A 26,220-nucleotide genomic window follows, 5' to 3' on the forward strand; every position below is an offset into this window, starting at 1 on the left:
GTCACTTATTGTTATTATATGTGTACTTCAAATTAAATTATATCATAAATTCAGGCAAGTTGTCCAAATTGCAATTTAAAGGCCCATTTAAGTGGACTATACATAATCAGAGATTTGTTGGCATAAATCTTTAGTAATAATCCATCCGGATTAAATTTTAACAATTACAATTTCCACTGTAATACATAATACATTTTACTACATAATCATTGCATTGTTGGAAAGATAAATAAATCAAATCAATGTCTTAAAAATATACAAGATATTCCATTAGAAGAAATCATACAAGTGTCGTTTAAATATTTGCAGGATCATATTTTTTTGTCATTGTTAATAAATATAGGAAGTATATTTTACTGATAAAGTGATTAATTTTTTACTAATAATCAAAATACAGGTACACAAACCGTATTTCAACCACACACAGAAAACAGCGTCATAAAAATTCAAACAATTGTTCCTGAAATTTTAACGGGGACATTTAGAAAATCTACAATCAAATTGTAAATGTCGAATTTTCACAAAATTTGTTCCTATCACGATTTTAGGAACAATTATGTGACATTACGATACATGACATGTTTTTGCCGTATGGTAAGTGAATTTGTGCTTATATCTAAAATTAACTAAAAAAAAAATAAAAAGAAAACAAGTAATTTGGAATGTATACTTATTTAAATGAGAGTTAAAAGTACAATTTGACCAATCGTTAACTGTAATATACGGAACATTACATTTTTGCATATACCTACAATTAATTATTTTTACATAATTCAACTTTGTTTCTACAAAACTCTACATCGTTTTCAGCTACTGTAGAGCCTCTACCACTGCCTCTAAATCAACCCCACAGTACGCTAATAAAGTAACATTAAATTAATCTAAAAGCATGTCTGATGCGGAATCATCCTAATTTAAGCAATTGTCTATTTTGCTATTGTATTTATACTGACTTTATACTAACAACCTGATTGATATATTTTCCAATTTTATAATTGTTTTTTTGGTACAGTGATGATGATAATTCTCTTCTGCAATATCCTGTATAATTAATTTTTCTCTCTTACGGTGCCTGTAAGGTCATGCCTATTATTATTGTGACATAAAATGTACCTAACTAATATTGTAAGTATATGATGTCCTTTATTAAAAATCAATTCCAAACGCATCTTCATCATCAAATAAGTCTCACCAAGAGCATCCTTAAACAATTAGCGATCTCTCATCGTTTCTTATGATCGTTTTGGATTTCTTGAGAAGATATCTAGTATGTTTCGTTTCCAAAAAATAGATTAATCGAGTACTCGTTGGAATACAAATGTTACCTTTCAAATTGGTTGTCATTAGCGTTAAATATTCAACCCATGAACTTGTAGGAGATTTTAAACTTTAGCATTTTCTTAATATATGCATTTTCGTATCTTTTACATAGATCTAGTGGCATTTATCTGTGAGCGACCATTAGAAAAATTATATGACACTTTTTTGTGATTTTTTTAAGAATCCAATTTGATGGTTGTGAAATCAACTATCCGATATATATATGGTATAGGTATTAGTCATAGATAATCCCAATTCTTCCTATTTCATCCTGACTATTTCATGAACGTCGAAGGGAGGCTTCCCCAGAAATTCGGAGTGCCCGCGCCGTCAGAAGTGTCGTGTTTCAATATTTTTGTATGGGGAGGCCCGGCAGCCGAGAGTAGAGTGTCGTGTCTCTTCACCCACGGGACAAGGACCAGTGCTAGACGCACATGATCCCTCTTGCTATATTATTTATCTGCTGGTTGCACGACAACCGCGCATCGTTTTATCGAATTTAATGGCAAAAGTGCCGTCGCACTCCCCAGTGGCCTCTACGGTGCTGTTCTTTTCGCCTCTGAATAATATAGGGCCTGAGTGTGCCCCTCCCGCAATTTTTCTGTGGACGGCCCCGAATTAAAAATTATTGAATAATAATTATACTTTTTTCAGTGTATCTTCTTTCTTAATCGTAATACTTTTTTCAGTGTATCTTCTTTCTTTATCGTAATACTTTTTTCAGTGTATCTTTTTTCGATTTAAAAAATGGGAAACAATCAGCAAATTATTTGGAGGCATGTCTTGTTGTATCGAATTTCAGGTGATATATTTAAAATATTAGGAACAACAAGAAATAATTCAATAAATATAAACAATTTGCCAAAATCTGTAATTAAGAATTAAGAAAATCAAGGATGATTTTGTTCTTAAAAATAATGGTATAATACTTTTTCGAAAACTCAACCTAACCTCAAAGTTGTAAACTGCACCTGTATGAAAAAATTATATCGAAATATTAATATCTGAAAGGACATTAGGGTTCTTTTTTGCTAAAAAATTGATATAACTTTATTTTTTTTCAAAAAGTGAACTATTTCGAAATTACTAAATAGCGCTAAAAAGATTTATAAAAATACTTTTTTCGAGTGGACAACGTTAGCCGTTTTCGAGAAAAAAAGCCTTGAATGAAGACAACGCTTTAAAACAGTAAAAAAACAAAGCAGAACATAAAAGAAAATTATATTTCATACGGACATGCAACGGAATCTGTCCAGGTGTTCCTATTACTTGATAATTATTAATTAGTAGCCATTTACTAGATATTGCTGGTATAATTCAATGCTAGTCGTGGCATATACTCCGCAGAGTAGTAGTTTTCCCCAATGCCTTTAGTTATAAATTGTGTCTATTGGGTCAGATATCTTTTGATCGCATTTTTAGGAAACGATTTTTAATCTGTTTGAATTCCTGGAATAATTCAATGCTAGTCGGGGCAAATAGTCCTCAGAGTGATAGTTTTCCCCAATGTCTTCAGTTATGAATTTTGTCTATGGAATCAGATATCCTTTGACCGGATTTTTAGGAAAAAAAAAAATTTTAATCTGCTTGAATTGTTGGAATAATTCAATGCTAGTCTGGGTACTTTTGATATTATTTTGCTTATATTTTTTTGAAAAATAGTAAGCAAAAAGAGGTAGGAACAATTCTCAAGTCAACCTTTAAGGTCTTTAGGAATTTTTTTCTTAGGTGAATATGTATAATAATAAATCGCACAGATTTGGAGAAAAAATTAATTAAAACAAATAACTTAGGTTTTGTAACTTAAACAGATTAATTTTAAAAGTACAACCGACAGTTTCTGGATACCTTGTATAAAGCTATTCTTTATTTAAATGCATCTGGAAAGTTTATATTTTGTTTGGTCCACTAAGTACCGTATTGGTCTGTGTTAACGCAAACAAACGTTAAAAGTCGCTGTATTACCGATCGAATCGCCATGTTTTTCGTTGCAAATTACGAGAAAACAAACCAAACGGGCCAGCCTGTTGGCCTACGTGAGAGTGAAAATAATTTAAAACTGCATGCGAGAATAAATATTTACATAAAAGAAATGCTTGGTCGCCAAGAGCGTCGATAATTTGGCACATTCTCGTTTGGAAAGTCATCAGCACCAAAACATGATTCATTTGTAACGTCAATACAAGCTGAGATTTATCGTGTGTGTTTATAAAGGTGTTTCAAAGACTGTATTAAATGTGGGTTTGCTTTTGGTAAAAACTTACTATTTACGAAAAAGTGTGGCTAAACTATCCAATTTTAAAATTTGAATTTATCTGCTGATAAATTCAGACATATCTTTCTTGGAAAATTAAATAAACAGAAATTCTTTTGTTTGTTTCCACACTAACATTAATAGACCAAAAGAATTAGGAAACGCTTTTTTGGATATGAACCTCGGATTTCATAAGGCAGTGGCGCACTCAAAAAATGGGAAAAAGCTACAAATAACTCAAAAAGTTGTGGAGTATGGCTCCTTGGTACCTCCTTGGCTACGCCACTGTGTTAAGCCATCCCATTTTTATCTTTTTGAAACACTTTATATATTGAACGGTGCTAACGTCTTTCCCTAAAATTTGAATACCTCCTCTCCCCATTTACCATTCACCCCTTGCAAAGAAGCTGATAAGATATCATCATTTATACCTAAGTATTGTTTCTGATTGCAGAGACCTCCGTCGTCGTCGTTATCGTACGGGGGCCCGGTGAACGACGACGTCAGATCACCCGGAACCCCTGGACCTCTATCCCAACCTCCCGCATCGCAGCAGAGTTTGGACGCCTCGGATCCTGGTGAGTGGACTTTCTTTATTATATAGTTCTACTCATTTCGTCATTTGAGATGTGGAAATAAATTTAACGTGCAATAAACAGACCAGTTAAGTATTTGTTGCATCATATCCATAACCACAGGGCGTAACAGGTATATGACAACAAGACTAAAGGAATAATTAAGGATTATAAAAAGAAGAGTAGGATTTTTTCTAAATTAATGTTTGATATGTCTACAATCATTAAAATGGTTTTTAATCAGTTACTCAAAAACGGGTTTACAAAATTCAGACTTGGTACAATTAGTGTTTAAAAAATACCAATTTGCTTCGAAATTGAGAAGTGTTTGAAAAGTTTCAACTGTGGATACACCACTGCGACTATCCGTAGATCTATGGTGGACCTCCATGGTTCCAGCTTGCCATGTAACTTTGGTTTTCTAATTGGGCTGTACAATTTTAAGAGTGACTTCTTCTTGAAAACATTAGCATTTTAGGCTTTCAGACACGCTTAATACGTTTATTCCTCCTTTTAGCAAGACCTACACATACTGTTTCTGCCATGGTATTTCCTTGTCTCAATGGTAGTCGCTGCCGGAGCTTCGACCCCGTGGAATCGTGTTACTGCGGTTTCCTGTAACAACGTACCGTACTTGGTCTTGGTACTTATTGACATTCAAACCTGCTTCGGGATGGCTCCAATTGGCCATAGGGATTTCAGCGATTTCTGGGATCGTCTCGAACTATCATGGGATCTGACAGATTCTTTGTTTTTGTGTAGGGCAGTTTGGTCTCTTGTCGAAATTGCAATTTGGCGACCGCAGCGATCTTTGACAGTTCCTTCGTCAACAGCATTCTAAAGTTAGTTGGAAAATTCGATATTTGTGTCTTCGACATGGGATTCCTTGCGTTTTTTGAACTGTTTGGAGCTCTACGGGCGGTTTCTGGCGTTGGTTTGGAAACATGAGTGATTTTCGAATGTATTCAGTTAATAGTTTTGACTCGTCTGCCGTTAATTTCTTCAGTGCTTCTTTTAAAATTTTCTTGGCTTCATTCTCCAGAAAGTTCCTGCCACTGGAACTTGAATCCTACCCTACTATTCATCCATTTCAGTATGTCTTGATTTGTAAATTCTGGTTAAAGTTATAAAAATGATGAACATCTTTAGCAGTTTACCACAGAAAATCGATGAAATTGAAAATTCTGGACTGGACATATACATATAATAATATGACTAGCAATATAGTTGATTCGTAGTCACAGTCCTTTTATAATAATATCCTTTGACATTTTCTCGCTATTACTTTGATTTGAATGTTTTATGAAAAAAAGCTCAAGAAAAACAAAGGTACTTGGAAATAGTCAAGATGTTTTCCAACATCGAATAGCTTTCTTCACAATTGAAACCTTTCAAACCATTTTTATCAGTATTTCATTAATATTTGAAATTAAACCTCACGCTCTCAATATTGTTAACATAATTTAATTTGAACAAAATTTTCATAGTGTATTTTCCATGGTTGCTCTCCCAGAATGGATAATAAAGAAAAAGCCTGTGTTGTCATTATTTTCAAGTTAAGCTAGCAAGTAAACGAAAAAAAGGCGCTTGATTGTCAAACGGCAGAAATATAAACATCAAATTTATTGAATTACATTAAGAAAAGTGATGGAACACAACCGATGAATTCGCTGGTGTAGTTTTCACGATTTTTCTTTACTGATCTTAGAATATGCAGCAATCTAGCTTATACTATTTTTCCTTTTCTGTACTGTTGCTAGAAGTCTTAAAAATATTCTATGAAACCACACCTGAGCTAATGTAGGTTAAAGCGTTATTATGCATGTATATACACAAATAATGACGATCAATATGGGGTAATTTCGGTAAAGTAAACGGAAACATTAGGATATCTATCTGATGGTAATTTGGAGTAAGTAATGAAAGGCCCCTTACATAAAACTATTTCTATAATTGAAAGCCGAGTAGCTAATGAAGAGTTTGCGCTTCTTCGGCCCCATAAGCGGCGATAACGTTGCTAATGACTAAATCGATAATTGTTCATTTACATTATATAAAATTACAGCTGACCGTTCATCGAAAGCCCAACGTTCTGCCATCGAATGCGTGCTATCGGCGGTGGGATCTACGACTCCTATAAAATAAAAATTCGCTGTCCTTTGTGGACTACAAAAATCGAATAAGCAGATAAATATTTTAGATAATCGTCGGTGTACAGGATGTCGATGGGTTCAACTCGAAAATCACGGCAAAAACAAAGCTTGTTTTCTACCGATCATTAGATGTTATCTGAAAAGCGCGGTTTAATAAACAGTTGTCGTATCTTGACATTAGTCAAGCTAAAGAATTGTGAAATTTTATCCACCTGACAGCTACTTAGTGATATTAAGAAATAATATGGTTTACCACTCGAAAATGTCGTATATGCTTTTTAATCTCTTTAATAGTACCGATATCTGGAGTTAAACAGCGGGGCAGGGGAAAAATTGCTATGAAGGGACATAATCTATAAGCAGCTTGAGTCAAATTGGGATGTATTTATTTTTTAACAGAGATTATTATTAAGGAATTTAAAGCAAAAACCGAACAATTACAAGAATTAGAAATATCATTGGAAAATTTCAATTACTTGCTCGATATTTGTTCTTCTTTCTTTGATGCTGTTATTCTCAAAATAATTTTAACTTTGATAACTTTAAAGTCTTGCGAAACAAGTATGTTTCCCAATTATATTGCGGCTGAAAATAATTTTTAAGAAAATTTCTCTTTCCTTTAGATTTTCATTCAGTATAAAGTTCAAGAATATTCAATTAGACATCTTCTGGCCAGAGTAATTATTTCCCTAGAGAAGCATCTGCATATCTCGCAAATAAGTAAAACTAGGAATATACAGAATGTTACAAACAAGTAGTTAAACAACAGATTCTTTGGATGAGAATAAAAGGACTTTCCTTATACCATTTTTTATACATGTGCGCTTTTTTCAAGACAGGGTGTCAAAATTACCATTAAAAAAGGTTTTTTTGAAGATTTGAAGAAATTTTGTAAAGATTTCGATACTGTGCTGACACATCTTTTGGATATTTTTTTATAAAAGAAATCGTTGCACTCGCGACCAAGGGAAAAGGGGACATCTATTAACCCCCATTTTTTTCTACATACGCCAACGGTTCGAGGATTTTAATTTAAGATCAGAAATTTCGTTTTATTGTAAAGTTTTAATTTTGAGGTTGGCTTACGGGGTTTTGTAACTTTTTTAGTTATTATATTGATCTACTTCCTGTTATTTAAGATTTAAAATTTCTCTTAGACAACAAAGCAAACTTGACAAACATGTGCGTGGAGGGTATTTTTTCTGAAATGAATCTGCATCAAACAGGCAAATGAAATTAGACTGAAATTAGAATACCTTAAAAATTGTTCGTCCTTGTCACTATAGTTTTTGTTAGTTCCTTCTAATTTATATATTTTTTTTTTGTTTTTACATATCTGGTATAAATTTTTAACTTCAATATTAGTTCCTAATGTTAGTTTTATTTTTTGAGTAGAAATATTGAATTCAGGAAATATTTAGTTATATTTTAAGTTATTCAATTTTCTGAAATTAGATTAAGAAAATTGGTAGAACGTTTAATTAAGATTATAGCCAAAATACTAATTTTTTTGGTTAAATATAGAGTTGTAGTCTACAACAAAAAAAACCCGTAACATATCCAAAGAAATTACAATATCTTTTACACCAAGCTCTAAAAATAAGTGTAATAAATAACGAGCGTTCAAATAAAAACGTGGTCAAGTTGGTTCTGAAAATTTGGACGTAGGGCGTAGCGTATAGCAAATGAACTTAAACGTCATCTGTCAAAGCGCTATATCGCCGCTATCAATTTGAATATTTTCGTTTTAAAAAGCGTTTAAAATGGTGTTTTCTCAAGAACAAAAAGTGTTTATCATAGAGTCCTACTTTAGAAATGGACGCAAGATTGATGGAATATGGAAGTATTCTATTGAGGAATGTTTCATAGAATTTCAAAATCAATTTCCCGGCGTTGTTGAGTACAAAATTTTTCAAAGTGCAGTTCAGCGTTGTGTTAATGTTTTTCGTGAAACGGGCAGTGTAACAAGAAAAGAAGGAAGCGGCCGACCTAAAAAGCGGACTGAAGAATTAAAAGAAAATGTCCAACAAATAATGGAAAATGCGCCAAGAACTTCTGTACGTGTTTTATCACAAATGGTGGGAGTATCAGTCGGTACCTGCCACACAGTGTTAAAAAAAGATTTGCGTTTGTTCTCCTATCGTTTAACTTGTCAGCAAGAACTTCATGAAGTTGATTTTCCGCGACGGGCTGTATTTTGTGAATGGTTTTTAAACAACTACGGTGAACTTCATAATATCACCTTTTTTTCTGATGAAGCCTGGTTTCATTTAAGTGGTTACGTAAACTCACAGAATATGAGAATGTGGTCTTCTGAAAAACCAGATAACTTTTTTGTCGAGGGCCCTCTACACGCTCAAAAAATTGGAGTTTGGTGTGCTCTCAATCGAAGGAGGATTTATGGACCTATTTTTTTTAATGGTACTCTTACTGCGCAAAGGTATAGAGAAGAAATTATCGCTCCTTTTGTTAACCAGCTGGAAGAAAACGAAATTACAAACTTTTACTTTCAACAAGATGGCGCAAGGGCACATACGGCAGGCGAGACGATGAATATGTTGAGGGAAGTTTTCCAAAATCGACTAATAAGTCTCAATGCTGAACATGAATTTCCACCGAGGTCATGTGATATTACGCCGTGTGATTTCTTTTTGTGGCCTTACCTTAAAAACACTATTTTTGAACTGCCTATTCCTGATTTAAACCATCTGCAGGCTCGACTTATAGACAAGATTCGTGAAATTAACAATACCCCGAGCATCTTAGAAAATGTCTTTAATTCTTTGAGGAACAGGTGTGAAAAGTGCTTGGAACAAGGAGGGGGACACTTTCAGCAGCTGCTTTAATTTATTGTTATAACAAGGAGGGGGACACTTTCCGCAGCTCCTTTAATTGTTTGTTATTGTTATCACGATTATTATTTAAAATAAAGTTATATAGTCATTAACGTTACTGAAACTGACAGCTGCTATACAGCTCGTTGAGAAATGAGGTTAAGTTGGTCGCTATAAGCTACTCCCTACGTCCAATGTGTCAGAGCCAACTTCGACCACGTTTTTATTTGAACACAATATTTTTACTCATAAAAAATTAAACTGCGTACTTTATTTATTTGCATATACAGCAGAAAGAAACAACTACTTATATCGAGGGAAAAGGTCTCGATAACTCTTCCATAGCTTTTGCTTAAAGAGAACTTAATAGCTTTGCCATTAATTTCTTGTTTTAATTTGTTGTGTCGCGTGTTAGTAAAAAAGAATTTACATATTTTCTCCAAACAGTTGTAATTTGAACATCCTGTATCTTGAAAAAGAAGCGCCTAAATAATAAACAACATAAGGAAAGTTCCATTATTTTCAATCAAAGAAGCTTGACCTACCTTTTTCGTAATACCATATATACATGCGTTTGGTACAATTTACTCAATAATCTAATGGTTGTATAAGTTAATCAAGCTTCAAATGGCACCAAAAATACTAGCACTTAGAGATACTCTAGACTATTTGACAATGCTTAAGGCAATGGTCACACTGAATGCGAATTTGTACGAAAGTTTATTCGTACGAACTTGCACATTGTTCGTACTAATTCTTACGAAGTGTAACAACAAATTTTGCTTTAGTTTACAATTAATTAAAAAATCTACGTTGTCATACAACGATTCGTTCAGTTCTTACGAAGTCTGTCAAAAGTTTCGTACAATTTCATACGATCAGGTTTTTGTACGAATTCGCAACCGGTGTAACAGCCGCCGAAGAGGATAAAATATCGCGGTGCGATAAAACGCGCTCGTTTTACAAACGAGCGCGTTTGTCAGACGCAATCAAAAAGCGAAAACGGCAAACCGAGGTTTTTAACAAAAGTGTGTCGTCGCTAGTACGTCAAATTTAAACGAGCGTATGAGTAACGGCACTGTGTCCGTACATATGATGCATATAACTTTTTCGCTAACTAACCGGCAGTAAACGTTGAACGGGTGAAGTGAATGCGCAATAAACGACGCCGACGACGCCCGGCATCGGGTTCACGTGGCCCGCTCGTAAACTTTCATTAGTCGACAGTGAATTAAACTAATGTCACCGCAATGTGTAATTGTGTACAACGCCGGCGGTACACGCCCGTAATGCAACTCTCCGATATTCAAATATATCTGACGCACAAATCTCAATTTATTATGGCCGCATTAGTACGCGTCATCGCATGATCATAACTAATGCCTTTTTTAGGAATCTCGATCACAAGTTACATTAGCCACCCAGCGGGAACCGACACAGGAATGCATTTGCATACGGTTTATGTGGTATCGATCTACACTGAGAAAAAAGGAGGTTAACCGTCAAAACGGGATGATATATATCTTGATCGGTTTTTAGGCTTTTTATGTTAGGTTGACACGACATCTGTAGACAGGTGCGCATCACAGTCGTGTCAACTGTTTATCTAGGCCCACTTGGACCGAAAGTACATGCAAATTGATTGGGATATAGAAACGTACAACTTTGATAGAACCATCGCTTGTTTCATATTGGCATATAAAAAAATCATGTACATTGAACCTTATACGTTTAAGCCTTGTAATATGTATTCAGTAAAAATATATTAGAGCTTCTTTGTACTAGCTAGTTCCACTATTCGAGTGGTGTGTGATAAACTTATTTTCTGGAGCTTCAACTGCATAATCTTCATAGATTAGTTGCCAAAAGCAACCACAAACGATGTAGAAATTTTATTCCATCCTTCTCCCTAGTCCACTACAATTTGCATCCCCATCCATTCAACAACAATGCAAGAGCGCATATTATTTGTAGGTATACCCAAGGAAGTTTTGAAATTTCTACACCCACCCCATTCGGCCAGATCTAGACCCCAGTGGTTTCCTTCTAATATTATTTCAATAGTTGAAACTTTCTTACCACTTCAAGACTTCAATGACACCAAACGGACTATAAATGAACTGCATAACTTTCAAAAAATTTTTTGAAAAAGGTATTCTGAGCTGGTTGGAATAAGTGTATTATTAAACAGGAATCGTATAGAAAAACTACGTTCGAATACGGATAAGAATTGGTTAAATAAAATATTTATCGCAAAATTCCCAGAATTTGAGAAATACCCCCTCGTACATGGTATTGTGGAACGGTGGGTAAGATTCTAAGGGACGATAGAACATAGGGATTCATAACTTATCCAAATAAGAAAAAATTGATTTACTGGAAACTCTTACAAATACAATTTTGTAAAGAAAAAATCAAAAATTCGAAAATGATTTAAAAATACACTTCTGCACGGCACTAGAAACTGGTCCACTGTAAAACGTGATCCCGCACAATGTGACCGGCATGGCGGTAAAGTGTGATAAAAACGGACAAAAACTTGAAAGAATTTCGCAAGGGAAGGAATAAACCATAATACAAATGTTGTCTTGCTTCACAATAAATTAAAACGATATCCATCAACTCCGAGTTGCTATAACCCAAGCCATTTTTGACACTAACTACTAAAAAACTATTGTAAACACTATCGCAACGACGATTGTAAAATGGGATTTCAGTATTCGGAGTCGCTGAGGCCACATGGCTCTCCACGCGTATTGCGAATAACGCTAGAGACTACAGTTGTCCAGCGATGTAATGCTTGAAAGTACTACAACTTTAATAACTTTTTTCTCGGAAACTATAAGGATTTTACAAAATTTTTTTTTACGATTTTTGACCCGTTTCTCATGCCACATCTATTCCCAATTTTTTTTTTTGATAAGTTGTGAATCACCCTGTATAAAATTAAGACGATTTTTTCATGTGGACCATGCGCTTATTGTCTTTTTTTGAGATACAGGACAACTGGGATTTTTCTAAATGAAGATAAAATAGTTAAAATTATTGCATTGAAATTTGGTAGAGATAAGTTTTTAAGGGTGCTAATTTTGTCACTGCTATTCTTCTTTGTCCATCCGCTAGATTTTCCGTGACGTTATTTTTTACGGTGTATGTCGTACATTACACTACAATATTAATTTTCATTTTACACAAAAAAGGTACTCCTGTTACAATTTCTAATGTACTAGGTATCCGTAAACGCCTTCAAAAAATATTGTTTTATGTTCGTTCTATGACAGCTTGCAATTTTGTAAGAAAGCAAAATTGTACCGAGGCGACTTGATATAAATTGGTTTATTTTCATTCAAGGAAACTACCCTTGAAATATGGCCCAATCGTTTCCGGACACCCTGTAGATTAAGGCAACTACTTGACTTTGGGATGGTCGATTGCGTTTTTCTTAAAAAACCGTGCGTTTCCGACGATTTTAACAAGAGCACCTACTTGTATAAAATGAAATTTTACATAGCAAACATGCACCGTAAAACACAACCTAATAAAACATAATACAACTTAAAAAAAAGAACATAAAATGCTACTGGGACAGATAGTAGCTGCCGAGCTAGTATGTGGTTAAGAATTAACAACAGTGACATATTTAGCACCTTCAAAAGATTATACCTATATCATATTTCAATACAATATGTTGTTTTCGGAAAATTTTTACATTCATGTCCAACCATGACTTTGATTTAAATTCTTGCAAAAGTTCTTTTTCAAATTATTAACAGGATTCAAAAACTGAAGGCAACCTAAACCAATGAAAATCAAATGTTATATTATGTCTTGACCGAGAAATTAAAATAGGTGGTCAAAATTGAATGTACAGTTCTTTGAACCTTATGTTCCTTGTATTAATAAAACAGGATATGAAGATGTTATGATTCTTAATTGGTAATTGCATGGCTATTGGATTTTTCCAAAAATAAGAAAATAAAGGTTACCCCTTTTTTGAAAATTACAAACAATGCCTCATTATCGATGAGCAAAACCATACTAAGTGTTCGTCCGAAAATATATTTCACCGAATATCTAAGATTTGGCAAAAAGTCACACTTTCCTCACTCTACAATTTGTAGAAGTGATAAAATCTTTTTGTGGGTATGAATGAGATACCTAATTCTTCGTACTTAAACAACCACAGTAAAAAAACTATTTAACATACGTGGGTTTTGCTGATTTTCGGTTGGTAACAATTATCGTGAAACGAGAGATTGCGGAGCACGCCCGTCATTGGCGTGTTATTTTAATTAGTCGATGATCGAGCGGCAGAAAGAAGAAAATAAGGCGATCGATTCGATGGAAAAATATAAGATGTCGATAAGCGGCGATTCGTTTCCGAGAAATCGGCCAGTATTTGTCAATCCATCGGCGTGCATCTCATAAACACCACCGGTTTAAGCATGGAATGGGGTTCAAGAGGTTATCTGGATATGGCTGTGTACCGGCATCACTGTTCAGCCTAGGATAATTGGATGTCGATATATCAGTTTTTCAAATGGAAATAAACAACCTCTCAGAGATACGAGACCGTTTCATTTGTTATTATGCAGCACCTTCTACATCCCGTCCAAGAGAGATCGATCTTGTGTAGCTGAGAACGACTTTTAATGTGCACTACAGATCTGAAACTGAAACACTGAAAAACAAATAGTTGTTTTCCTTCAGTCATAGCATTTGCTATACCTACTTATATTTTTTAACTAATAATTGACATAATTCAGTACGTCTTCGTGGAAAAATTTATTGTACAAAAGTAAATCATTTCCCAGAATCGAAATTGATATACGTAATACTCACCTCGTGTATATGGGCCGTTTTTATGATGGTTTCAACTAATCTCTTGTGTACAGTATAAACATTATTGCGAAATCAGTTTTGTCTGAAGGTCGCGGCTTAAGGCGTTTTGAGATAATACGGGATACGTGGATTTAAAATGTCTACTTGGAGAATTAACATCATGTAGTTTTTATTTATAATTTTGACTTGTCCTAATTTAATAATAAGAAAAATATTGAAATAATAAAACCTCGTATCTAATAGAAAGTGGTATCTATACTTTTGTAAGTCATATTTATCGTATGGTATAATCAATTGGTTCTTAAATTAAATTAAAATATGAATATAATTGCAAAGGAAAAAATAAAAAAAAATTAATAAACATTAAGTATATCATAAGAGTATAAAAACAGTAGGTATTATTAGATGTTTATTTAATGAATCTTATAAGTTTCAAAAATGTGATTAAGTATAAACATAATTAATCAAATAGATTGGATATTAGAGATAATATGAAAACTACTTTTAAAGTGATTAAATAGACCGTTTTGTTGATACAGAGTGAAAAATGTTGCTTACTGAAAATTGTCTTTAAAAATGATAAATAATTGCTTTAATTTTGAAAGTACACTACTACAATTGCATTTATTTTAAAATTTTAAATTAATGCAAGCTAATTTTAATATTGTCTGTAGTTTTTGTCAATTGACAGAAACCTAAAAATGTTCGTAAACACAAAAAAATGGAATGCAAAAAATACATATATGGAGGCATAAAGGCGCGACACCCATGGTTATTATTTGCTTAATATCGAGAAATAGTAAAAATGTCCGAAGGTCTATCCATTACCTTCTAAACGCAGCTCCAATTGAACAAGATTTACATGTATGCGAAAACTTGTCCTGTTACTCATGAATTATGTTTGTGGCATTGCCGATGGTTTTGCACTAGGTCTTCTCCACAGAAGCCAAGAATCAAATCACCACTTTCTGATAACTCCTACGGGCAATTTCTCGTGTACCCTGTGTAACATTTTCCTCTACTAGTTGTAGAACTCTATCACGAAATGTGCGCTGATTCTTTCGTGCATATACGCATTTTCCTGTACAGGATGTTACAGTATTCATAAGGAGTAAAAATGGTAACATTTTTCTTAATCTAGCAGCTGACTACTACCGAATAGTACTTCATGGACTTAGCCCAAAGAATTTGGATAAAAAAATATTATTAATCGTCATGTCCTTACATTTTATAAATTGTCTTTTTCATGGTGATGATGCAGTTATGTATCTTATCTTAGTGTCAGGTACAACTCAGTCTCGGAAACTTCACAATTTTAATTCATCAAATCTGGCGTCCTGCAGGGTTCCGTTTTAGGGCCAGTTTTGCAGTTAATATACACATCAGTCTCTCAACGTCTGATTATACTGAAACAGACATTTGCAGACGACACGACACAGTCACTCTGACAACCCATGAAGATCTAGTCACCTACAAACCTCAAAGGTTTGGTTCTGCTGCAGAACTAAAATTAATGAAAGTAAACCTCAGCATGTGACTTTTGCGTTCAGAAAAGATCAGTGAATGTCCTTCTGTATTCATTGATAACATTAAAATACAGCAAAAATATATCAAAAACGAAAGTGTGGAGAACATTACACAATTTTGGTTTGTACCCATATCACGATCGCATCGCTTTTCCGTGAATATTTGATGTGGTGTTATTAATAACCTTCTTATTGGACCATTCGTATTTCAAAAAGGTTTAACATGCGAGCATTATCTAAATTTGTTACAAAATGTGTTGCCAGGATTAATGGAGGATGCTCCACTTCAGAATAGAGTTAACATGTGGTTTTAACACCGCATTTTGGTGTAAATGTGAGAGAATATCCAAATAACAACTTTGCTAACCGGTGGATAGGAAGAGGAGGTCCAGTTCTCTGGCCTCCTAGGTCGCCAGAAATAACGCCTCTTGACTACTATTTTTGTGGACACATGAAAAGTCTAGTGTATTCAAATAAACCACAAACGAGAGATGAGCTAATTGAAAATATGATGGTTGCAGCTGCATCATACGAGATGACCCAGATACTCTTCAGAGAGATGCGTCTTCAATTATTAGAAGAGCAAGAATATGTTTTGAGGCGGCGGCGGCGTGGCGGGAGGACATTTTCAACCAAATCTTTGAGTTTTGAACAAAGTATGTAAGGCACTTTCGACTTAAAATTGTCCAAGGAACACGACCTTAAGCTATGGCCATCGAGTCAGGGGACATCCTGTATATTTTATATTTCAACGTTAGAAGTATAACAAACATTGGGGTTCGGGGCATATAATGGAAAAATTATTAGCGCCGCTATTAATTCTGTGGAAGAAAAAATTCAAGGCGGCGAACAAAAACTGTACAATGAGAGGAATATCTCAAAATTAAAAACAAAGAGGATCGCAAGTAATTAAACCGATTACGGGTGTAAAATTAACTTTTTGCGTGGCCGCCCCTTTGTTTTCGCAGCCGAGAACTGGGAGAGGGTCTCGGCCTGCCTCTGTGTTTAACAGTGGCGCTGTAATTCCTAATTCCTTAACGCCGTAATGGTTCCGACGCGTCTCCAAATTCAGCATGCACGCTTCGCCGATCTCCTTCAAGACTGCTCCGGTTTTCGTTCTTTCCGCCTCGTCAACTTTTGTCCCGATATTTCCGCAAGTTCCGCTCCGAAATAATCCCCCCCGACAATGCAAACCGGAGATCCTATTCGAATTAAACAAACGACACGCCGTGCAACCGCGAAACAAGCCCGCTATTATTCTCCTCTAAGCTTTACAATTTTAAAATTACCTTTTACCACGACGACGCCGAGTAGTTTTCGTAATTTATATGTCACCGCTGAGCGTCGTATATATGCCCGTTCCGCTTTTTTAATTGTCTCGCTTTTTATATTAAGGAGCTTTAGTTAATTCCGCACTCCTCTTGGTGCTCTCGTCGCTGCTCGCGCTGTGGAAACTATAAGTAGCTCGTCAGCTACTTCCTTATCTTAAAATCGCCGTTTCAAGCGGCCTACTTCTTAATCTTGTGGTTTTAATGGAAAGAAATGTACGGCCACTTAACAATAATATACGGAATGTTTCCCGAATCCCTGTAGTAACTTTAGGGGGTTCGATCTCGAATCATTTTAGAGTATTGAAGTTCTTGAAAAATGTATCAGATTTACTGACATATGTCTAAGAACATTCTAGATGCAAATTGTCAACATTTTAGCTGGAAATAGTTGGAAATTTATTTATTAAATGGTTAAAATTGCCCGTTATAGTCTTTCCGATGTCAATTGAAGAACCAAGAACTTGACAGTATGTACTCGATCGATAGCGCACATATCGGGATTGAAATATTTGAAAAACTCGTTCACATATTTATTTAGCCATACCCATATACAGGTCTGGTCGAACTAAACGTGCAGGTGGTAGAAATGTATACGCCCAGTTGAAAAATGCGCGTGTGTGCAAACAGCGTTCACCCACAGTTGCTCTGGTCGACTGCGTCATAAATTTCAGTTGTCGACAAGTCGCCTGGCAGTGCAGTGCAGCAATGCGAAATTTGGTGTGATTCAGATAATTTTAATTTATTATAGGCACCATTCTATTAATCATTCATTTTACAAAAGAGAGAAAATAAGAGGGATATTTTGTTTACTAATATTATTACAACATGGCACTTTGGAGACCTTTTGAAAATGGACATAATAGAAATTTTCTACACATTATATACATATTATAATTTATGGACGCCTATGAAAGTCATTAAATTTTATTGACAAGCGTTTTTTTACATGTTCAACTGACTTCGGAAAGACTATACCGATATATAAAAAAACTTCTTATAAACGTGTTGAAATTGAAAAAAGTATGGGTGTCACATTTATTTAAGTACCTCTTAAACTACATGTAGATTAATGAAGCTTGAGTTTCAACAATTTCTAACAAAAAAGATATAGATATTCCATTTTATTAAAAAAGAGGTTATTTTTTTATTATTTTGTTTTTTATTATTATTTAAAGTAAGCCTGAGGATAAATCGAAATATCTCCAAAACTATTCGTTCTACATAAAAAAATGTAGGCTTTTTTTGTTAGAATTACAATTTAAAAGTGAATGTACCATCGGAGTAAAAAAATCGTTGGCCTAGCAATTTCAAATTGTTTTCAGAAAATTTAAAATTTCGAGAAAAATCAGAAAAACTTTCAGTATCGAAAAATAAATGATTGGGTTGACAGATCTCCCTCGAGTAATATACTTTTGAAATACCCTGTATATTGTTCATAAAATGTTTCCTTAGGAACGTTTTTTTTTACTAAAATTATTTGAAGTGACAATTTCCAGAAAGCAAACAAATTGAAACTGTCAAAGCTATTACAACGAAAAGTCAAAAAAAAGTTTAGAAGACGAAAAGAGTGGATTTTCGAAACGTTAACGACCTTTTTAAAGTGCGCGATATAAGTGGTGTTTTTGTATTTTCTGTATGTCTATTTTTTTCAGTGTGGCAGAACTATTTTCATAAAAATAACCCTTGACTGATCCATTTGGCGTAAAAGTTTATTTAACTATTTTTTTTTATTTTTTCACAGGTGACAAAATACCCGAAAACTAAAGAAAAAACACCGAGAATAACTTTAGGACAATAATTTTCTTCAAAATTTTCTCTATTTTCATTATCAAAGTATGGTATGTGAAATTTTACAATTCAACGGTTTAAGTGTTATTTGTTTTTAATAGTTTTTTGGCACAATCTTGTTTGGATCGGCTTATTTTCGTGTGTTTAATAAGAGCATCAGTATGTATCGAACACAAACATAGATCATATCGAACACATATCAGGACGATATATATCACTTGTCAATTAAGAAGTTCTGTAAAGTATACCGTTAAGATAAGCCCTATTTAAATTATCGTACTCTAATAACTAGATAAGTCCCAGTTTTTATCGCGCAACACGAGGCAATTTCCGAGGGTGCCCTTTTCCCCGTAAAACAAATAAGTCATGATATTTCAGTTAGCGGCCTAATATTTTTATATTTTCGTGTCAGTTACGTTACACGGATGGGTAGGGTAAGTAGGGCGCGGGTTATCTGAAATTCAGGGGTCGACCCTTCGTCTCGCTAATGGAAGTTGTTTAAATAGAAGTATCCTTCTTCGTTCTGACTACGCTAATAGCCTACGGAATGGAATGGAAAACAACTTTCATCACAATCCTCGAGAACAACCCCCGTTCTCACAATAAAGAAAACGATAACGTCCCAGACCCACCTCTGCGGTTTCCCGACCAATTCCGCGAAAATCCAAACGGCCTGCCTGGCGCAATTATAGATTAAAATTTCACAGCGGCGGCAATACTCTTCTTTTCGTCGTCTCTCGCCACCGATCTGGAGCAAGGTTGATTATTTTGGCCATTGAAGTTTAATACAACACGCAGAGAATAATTTCTGATCTATCTACAATGCGATTGACACTGATCTTCCCAATTTCACCATAGAAGATCGAAACGTAGGTACATTTTCTTCATTCGTCAACAGAGTGAGACAGTGGCGTTTACGCAACTCCGAACTGTTCTTGGGGTAGATGACATACTAAAAAATTCTGAAACAAAAACTTTGAGACTAAAAGAAAAACAAATAATATCGAGTTAAAGTTATTTAATGTCTATAAGGATTTTGTAAATTTAATATATTAATATTAAAATACAAGGTTGTACAGTATTTTGATCAAACATTTATTAATTCCTGAAATATAATTGTGGGTACACATGCCGCAAGTGACACATTTTTAAACATTACGTCAAGAGCGCCAGCAGGACGCCGCCGGACCTACCAGCGTTCCAGGAAAGGTCTACTGTGGACTGGCGTCGGCGACCACATGCGTACTCATATACCTACGACCGACTCCGCACACAGAGACTCTCCACCAAACATTCGAACCGACAACACGTCTTTTTCCTCAAGCTTAGTTTTCAATAAAATACATTAATATTACCGTTGAGAGAGCGTTTTATTCTTGCTGTACAGCGAAAGCAACCCTCATAATGAAGAAACTGAAAAATTTATTTTTCGTTTCTTTATAATGGAAATTTAATGAAATTCGTTTTTTTTGTGAAAAAAAAAAAGAAATACAATTCTAGTGATATGTTAAATGAAAGAAAAAAACAAGTCCGATATATCGTTTTAATCAATATGAGAAACCAATATGACGTCCATAAAATAAAAGACTTTGTTATCTACAACCTATCGTGAGCTACAATGAATAAGTGGTGATTAAATTTAATTGATAAGACTGTTAATGAACTCATGATAGCTTAATTCAGTTAAGAAAATCATTTGACATTTTCGTTTTCGTCAAAATATCCCTTTCGGCTTCAGAGAGATGGAGAATTTAACTTTTGTATTGTGTGAACCGTATAAAATCTTTATTTTATTTACAGTTGCGTGTTATAATTTTTTAGGGAAAATGTAACCAGCATACTTCTTTTCTACTCCACTGTTTCAAACTTATTCATAGTTTGTTCATATTAAATTTTATTTATGTATAGTGTAGTACATTAAATTTGATACGAATATGTTAATTTGATCAGAAGACATTTAAAGATAAAATATATTTAAATAAAAAAATAGGGCAGATTTTAAAAATGGAAGTTTCAGAAGAAAATATTCTTATACTTATTTGGACCAGGAAAACTGTCCTTAATTATAGTAGTACACCCTGTGTATATACCTAATTTCGAATAAAAAGTAAATTGATTATCGAAATGACAAACCATTAAACATTCACACAAACAGTCACACAATTGAAACAAAAATAGATATATCTGGTACAATAATATTCGATTAATAACTATTTTCAAGTTCTTCATCAAAGTAACACAATTGTCAACGTCAAAATAAAATTGGAGTTGAATTTTTATTTCTTTTACCTAGCTAATAGGTCTATAATATATTGTTTGCTTTTCAAAGGTTATGTGATATTAACCACATAAGAAACCAATATGGCGCCCATAAGATAAAAACAGGTGATTGTTTATCTACGACCTATCATCAGCTAAAGTGAAATAAATAGTGATTAAATTTAATTGATAAGAAGGTTAATGATTCACGCGAGGTTGGTTTAGTGTTTTAATTAATAAAATCGTAAATTTTCACGTTTTCATTTAGCCAAAATAAGATTTTCGGCTTAAGAAATAAAATATATTACGATCGTATCAACCAAGCCTTGAGAAAATCTTTATTTTGCTTTCCATTGGCGTGCTATGGTTTTTAAGGTAAATGTACCCGATATACATAATTTCTATGCCACTGGTTTAATCTTTTATTTAAATCTGTTGCACTATATATCATTTTATTCATGTATTCGCAAAACTTTTTTATTTAGACGAAGGAAATGCTTGTTTAGTTTTGTTGTGATGTGCACATACCTAATTTTAAATAAAAAAGTACACTATAAAAAATCGGACCATAAAAACAAAAAATATGTATTCAAAGAATTAAAAATAAATGTACCTACCATGTATAAATTTGTTTCCCATTTCGTTGCTTCATCTGTACATTTTTTTAAGTTTAAAATAGATACCTGTTTTAATTTTATTGGTCTTTAGTATGAAATTCTACATCAAATGAATAAAATTAATGGGAAAAGTTCGTACCTACTCAAGAGACAGACGCCCTAAAAATGTTATTTTCATGAAAAAAATAAACGACCTACACTGAAAAAACAATTACCTACTTTCTATTAAAGCAATCGGTTGTTTTGAATCCAGCCAGTTTACATTTACGCTAGTTACATTCAATACAAGTCATTTGATTTGTTTGAATTAAAAAAAGAAACAGTTTACAACAGGTTTGTCTATAATTAACAAATTAGATTTAATATAACCATTTATGATTTTAGAATATTTGTTAGGCGAATTAAAAGAATACATTTTTAATACAAATTTATATTCGTTTTTATTTAATAAATATTATTTTATATAGGCCTATCAAACGTTACAATTAAACCTTAAAGGAAAATTATCCCAAATATATAATTTCTTAAATGTGAACCAGCTGGTTATAAAAGTTAAATATTTATATAGTTTAAAATTATTATCAGCTCAATATTAAAAAATATTATTTAAAAATTACTCCAATCACGTGACCAAGTTGTGTTCTCCCCTGACAGTCGTATCTTTTCCATCATGGCGACTATGTGTGCAAGGTGCCTGTAGTGTATTGTGTAGTTCAGTAGGTTAATATGGACTATATCAAAAGGTAGTGTTTCTTGTTGTTCTTAGATCATATTCATAATATAACATGTGCATATAGTTATAGAGTGCTGTGTTCCGTTTGCTCCTAATTAAAATGGATGCAGAAACTGTGGAAGCTAGGGCCAAACAAGTAATAATCGTCAAAAAGTCGGTTTTAGATAAGGACATGGTGTTGCTGTTGTAGTTTCATAAATTTATAATAAAAACCAATTTAAAAATCCGGAAATTATTTTTAATCATTAAACTATCAACAACTATGACAAGTAGTTTTTAACGATATATTTAAGTCTTAAAATTTATTTTTAGCAAAAATGAAATGTTCGAATAAAAGTATCGTACCTATATACTCGTATGTGCTTTTCTATTAGTAGATCTCAACATTATGTACCTTTTCAAATTTAATTATAAACTTATAGTTAGATAAGTTATCTAATTACCAGTTTAATTAAATTTGAGAAAGTACATAATTTTGAGACTAATCAAGATAAAAATCAGTCCAATATTAGTATAAAAAACAATTCGCTTTTTTATAAACCATTGATTTATTAATATTAAAATAACCTATTTTCACTGAAAAACTGTTAGTTCACATTAAGCTAAGATATATTTCTAATAATCTTATGTCATCTACATCTTAAAATTTGTAGATTAATAATAAAGAGGCGAAATGTAATATTACAGTAAAAATAAATTAACATTCAAATAAGATTTATTAGAAAACTATGAACTTATTCTTAGTTACTTTTCACACTATATATGCTAGACAATATCCAAAACTAGGATTAGTTCATGGCAAACGATATTTATTTAGTCCAAATAAATCCTTTTTTCAGTGTAATACATTTTTTTTTCTAATCAAATATATATCTGTGTTGTAAAAATTTAATACATAAACGAGCGACACACAAATTTATTAGACGTATAAATTGACCTGGATAAACCGGCCCTAAAAATAATGTATATCGTGTAATTTTAAATTTGATGATTGTCATTCTTGACTCCTTTACTGTTTTATAGCTTTACCGTTTTCATTTTGACAAAATTACACTCATGAGTGTGGTAAATGTGAGCCACACAGATACAGATCGATATTTTAGGTTCAAGTTTTGTTTACCAATTTTGTTCGACTCTTTCCCCACTTATGGCACTTGTTTACTAGAATAATCGAATGTTTCCATTATTTTCTAATTATCAGTGCCGCAACCGTTCAAGATACCAAACATTTTCGAAGATGGTATCGGCGACATATCTTGACATATCTCTCGGCAAAACTTAAAACGATAAAAAACCGTTTGTACTCTCGATCCAAAATAAAACGAGCCCTGTCAAGCCGCGAGAGAGAATCAAATATTTTCATAGCTGATATATATTCATGAGAGCTATAAAAAGCACTATGCTAGTTCCATATCCCATTCCGTTTTTGATTCTGAGGCAGGGGAGGAATTTGGTGAATATCTATATGATGTACTCAAGTTTCCAGCGCCACATGGGCCTATTAACTTAAACAGAGGAACATGCACCGACGCGCAGGAAACGCACATGTGTGGCGTAGGTTAAAACGCGCCGTGCCGCCCGCGCCATAAAACTGTGAATCTTTTATGACCGCTAGTAGTAAGAAAGCCACAAGGGTAGTTAGGGAACCACTTGCGGTTAATATAAATCAAACAATACACAAATTCACCGAGCTATTAGGTTTGTTTATTTGTGTCTTATGGAATATTTAGTGCGGCTTCGGAGGCTTGCCGTAACCCTCTGGCGTAAAAATAATCTCACGCGAAGGGAATTAAATCGCTTGTCATTGCATTACTCATGTGATATAAGAATTATCGGCTCCCCCTCGCTCGTTACAAAATTGAAATTAGCTAATTTCCAATGCGGAAATTTCAGCCCCACACGTGGAAAAATTATATTCCCAGTGCAATTGTACAGTGTTAACTACAATTCATATAAGTACAAAATTGTTAGTCATACATTTCCAAAAAAATTTGTTTAAACTTTACTTTGTGAAATGTTCCAATAATCAAAACCGTTAAAACTGCAAAAGTATGCCTGAAATTCTTAATAATAAAAATTGTTAAAACATATTGAGAACCCCTGGAATCGTCCTGCATAAAGAATTAAATAGTTGCGGCCGTAGATAGCGCGCCGTTCGCATTTTTGGCATATTTTTTTCAGTAAACAAAAAAAAACTAGGTTTTATCTTTTTTTACTTTAATTTCCATTACAGAAACCTATGTCTTTTATTGTTTAAGTCTCAAGCAAAATTATTAGTTGATCAAATGTTTAAAGTGGAGTCATTTATTTTTCTAGACTGTTACTTTAAACCGTTTTTCCTTATGTGAAAATACATTTTTCTGGGGTGTGTGTAATAATTGAAAATAAACAAACTAAAATGGCTTATCAACACAGTAACAATAATAATTTAACAGACATGGTGGCAATGTATAGAGACGTCGATGAACACTGTTAACTGTCTTTATGTGTACTTGGTTGTATGTGGTTGGTTAAACAGAGTCAGTAGAATCAGCGGTTCCAAAAATGTTTCTTATTATGAAGTTAAACGCAATTAAAAATATTGCGACTTGTAGGTAAATCAAATAAAAGTTTACAAGACAGTATTAGGTGCATTTGTAATTCCGTAAAGGTGGTTCATTACTATTAAAGAAACATTTTTTTTTTACTTAAAAATTAAGCAAATTAGAAAATATTGGTAGAGACGTACAAATTTCAAAATTAAAATTTGCGAAGGTGATAAATATCATTCATAACCAGGATGATACCATGTACTACACTTAACACCTCTGTATATGTGACAGAATTAAGTCAAATTAATATTAACATAATAAAGGCCTAAATCCAATGGTTCAATAAAGATCTTTCGCTAGGAATATCTTCAAGATAAGTTATGTCAATATTTTCTATAAAGTTTCTACAGAGAAAGAAAAATAAAGATATAGTAAAATATAAATCTTTTTACAATATACAGGTTGTATCAAATTTTTCTCTTCAAAATAAGAAAAAAATCTCATAGACATGGGTCCGGAAATGCGTAAATTCCGAGGTACAGGGTGTTCAAATTTTAAGGAAGAGTATTTATTCAAATATCTCAGAAAATGTTTAATGTATACAGGGTATCTCACCACGAACTCCATCGACGGACATCTGGGAAACCACTAGAAGGATTTTTTCGAAATTGTGGTGGTGTGATCCGGGCGTTGGAACCTACCAAATGAAAACACCATTTTAGTAAAAGGGAAATGTTTATTCATTAATAAAGTGAAAACGACTGGGTTTAGGTATAAGGAAACTTTAACAAAGTTACACTCAATTTTAGTACAAAATTCGAGTACGTTAAAAAAAATTGGGGGTTTTCATTTAAAAATTTTGAGTTTTCCATATTTTCTGAACTTCATATTCGATCATTTTTTTGGCCAACTTGTATAAAAATTGGACAATTTTCATGTCAAATCCGATAAATTAGATCTTCCTCTACAATATCTCCAGTTCGCAAAAAAAAAATAAACTTCTGTTTCCGGGAAAACTAAATTTTGCTGGCAGTCTGTATCTATCAATTTTTGCATAAAAATAAAAACATCTCGAAAACGGTCAATCCTAATTATGGAGTGTGCTAAGTATGTTTTCAACTAAACAATAAATGCTCTTTCCAAAAATGCAATAATATAAGGGGTTTCACTTAAAATAACAAAGTTGGTATCGCCTTCTGGTATAACCGGAAGTACGATGACCTTGAGGGTACTTTAACTTGGTAGGCCTCACGTCCCGTATCACACCACCACAATTTCAAAAAAAATCCTTCTAGCGGTTTCCCAGATATCCATCGATGGAGGTCGTGGTGGGATACCCTTATTGCCTATAATTACGTAATTATAGGCAAAGATCAAGTGAATTAATTTACAAATACACAGCGTGGTAAAAAAGTTCTGCATAAAATTCATATTTTCGTTAAACAATTTTTTTTTCA

At 33.4% G+C, this 26,220-nt stretch overlaps 1 protein-coding gene across 5 annotated transcripts in view; it reads left to right on the plus strand.

Annotated features, from left to right (window-relative positions):
• The window catches only part of LOC108911937 (homeobox protein homothorax), a 420,456-nt gene that overhangs the window by 186,299 nt on the left and 207,937 nt on the right, over nt 1-26,220 (plus strand). For 4 of the 5 annotated variants that reach the window (XM_018717012.2, XM_018717015.2, XM_018717016.2 and 1 more), the window contains one exon: nt 4,029-4,152. In XM_018717012.2, coding sequence (XP_018572528.1) covers nt 4,029-4,152 — 124 coding nt within the window. Of the gene's footprint in view, nt 1-4,010; nt 4,153-26,220 lie in introns of those variants that run through there. The other variant, XM_023454724.1, reaches the window with a different exon arrangement.

This window comes from Anoplophora glabripennis, unplaced genomic scaffold, assembly GCF_000390285.2.
Source record: "Anoplophora glabripennis isolate ALB-LARVAE unplaced genomic scaffold, Agla_2.0 scaffold405, whole genome shotgun sequence".
In the NCBI taxonomy this organism is placed as follows: Eukaryota; Metazoa; Arthropoda; class Insecta; order Coleoptera; family Cerambycidae; genus Anoplophora; species Anoplophora glabripennis.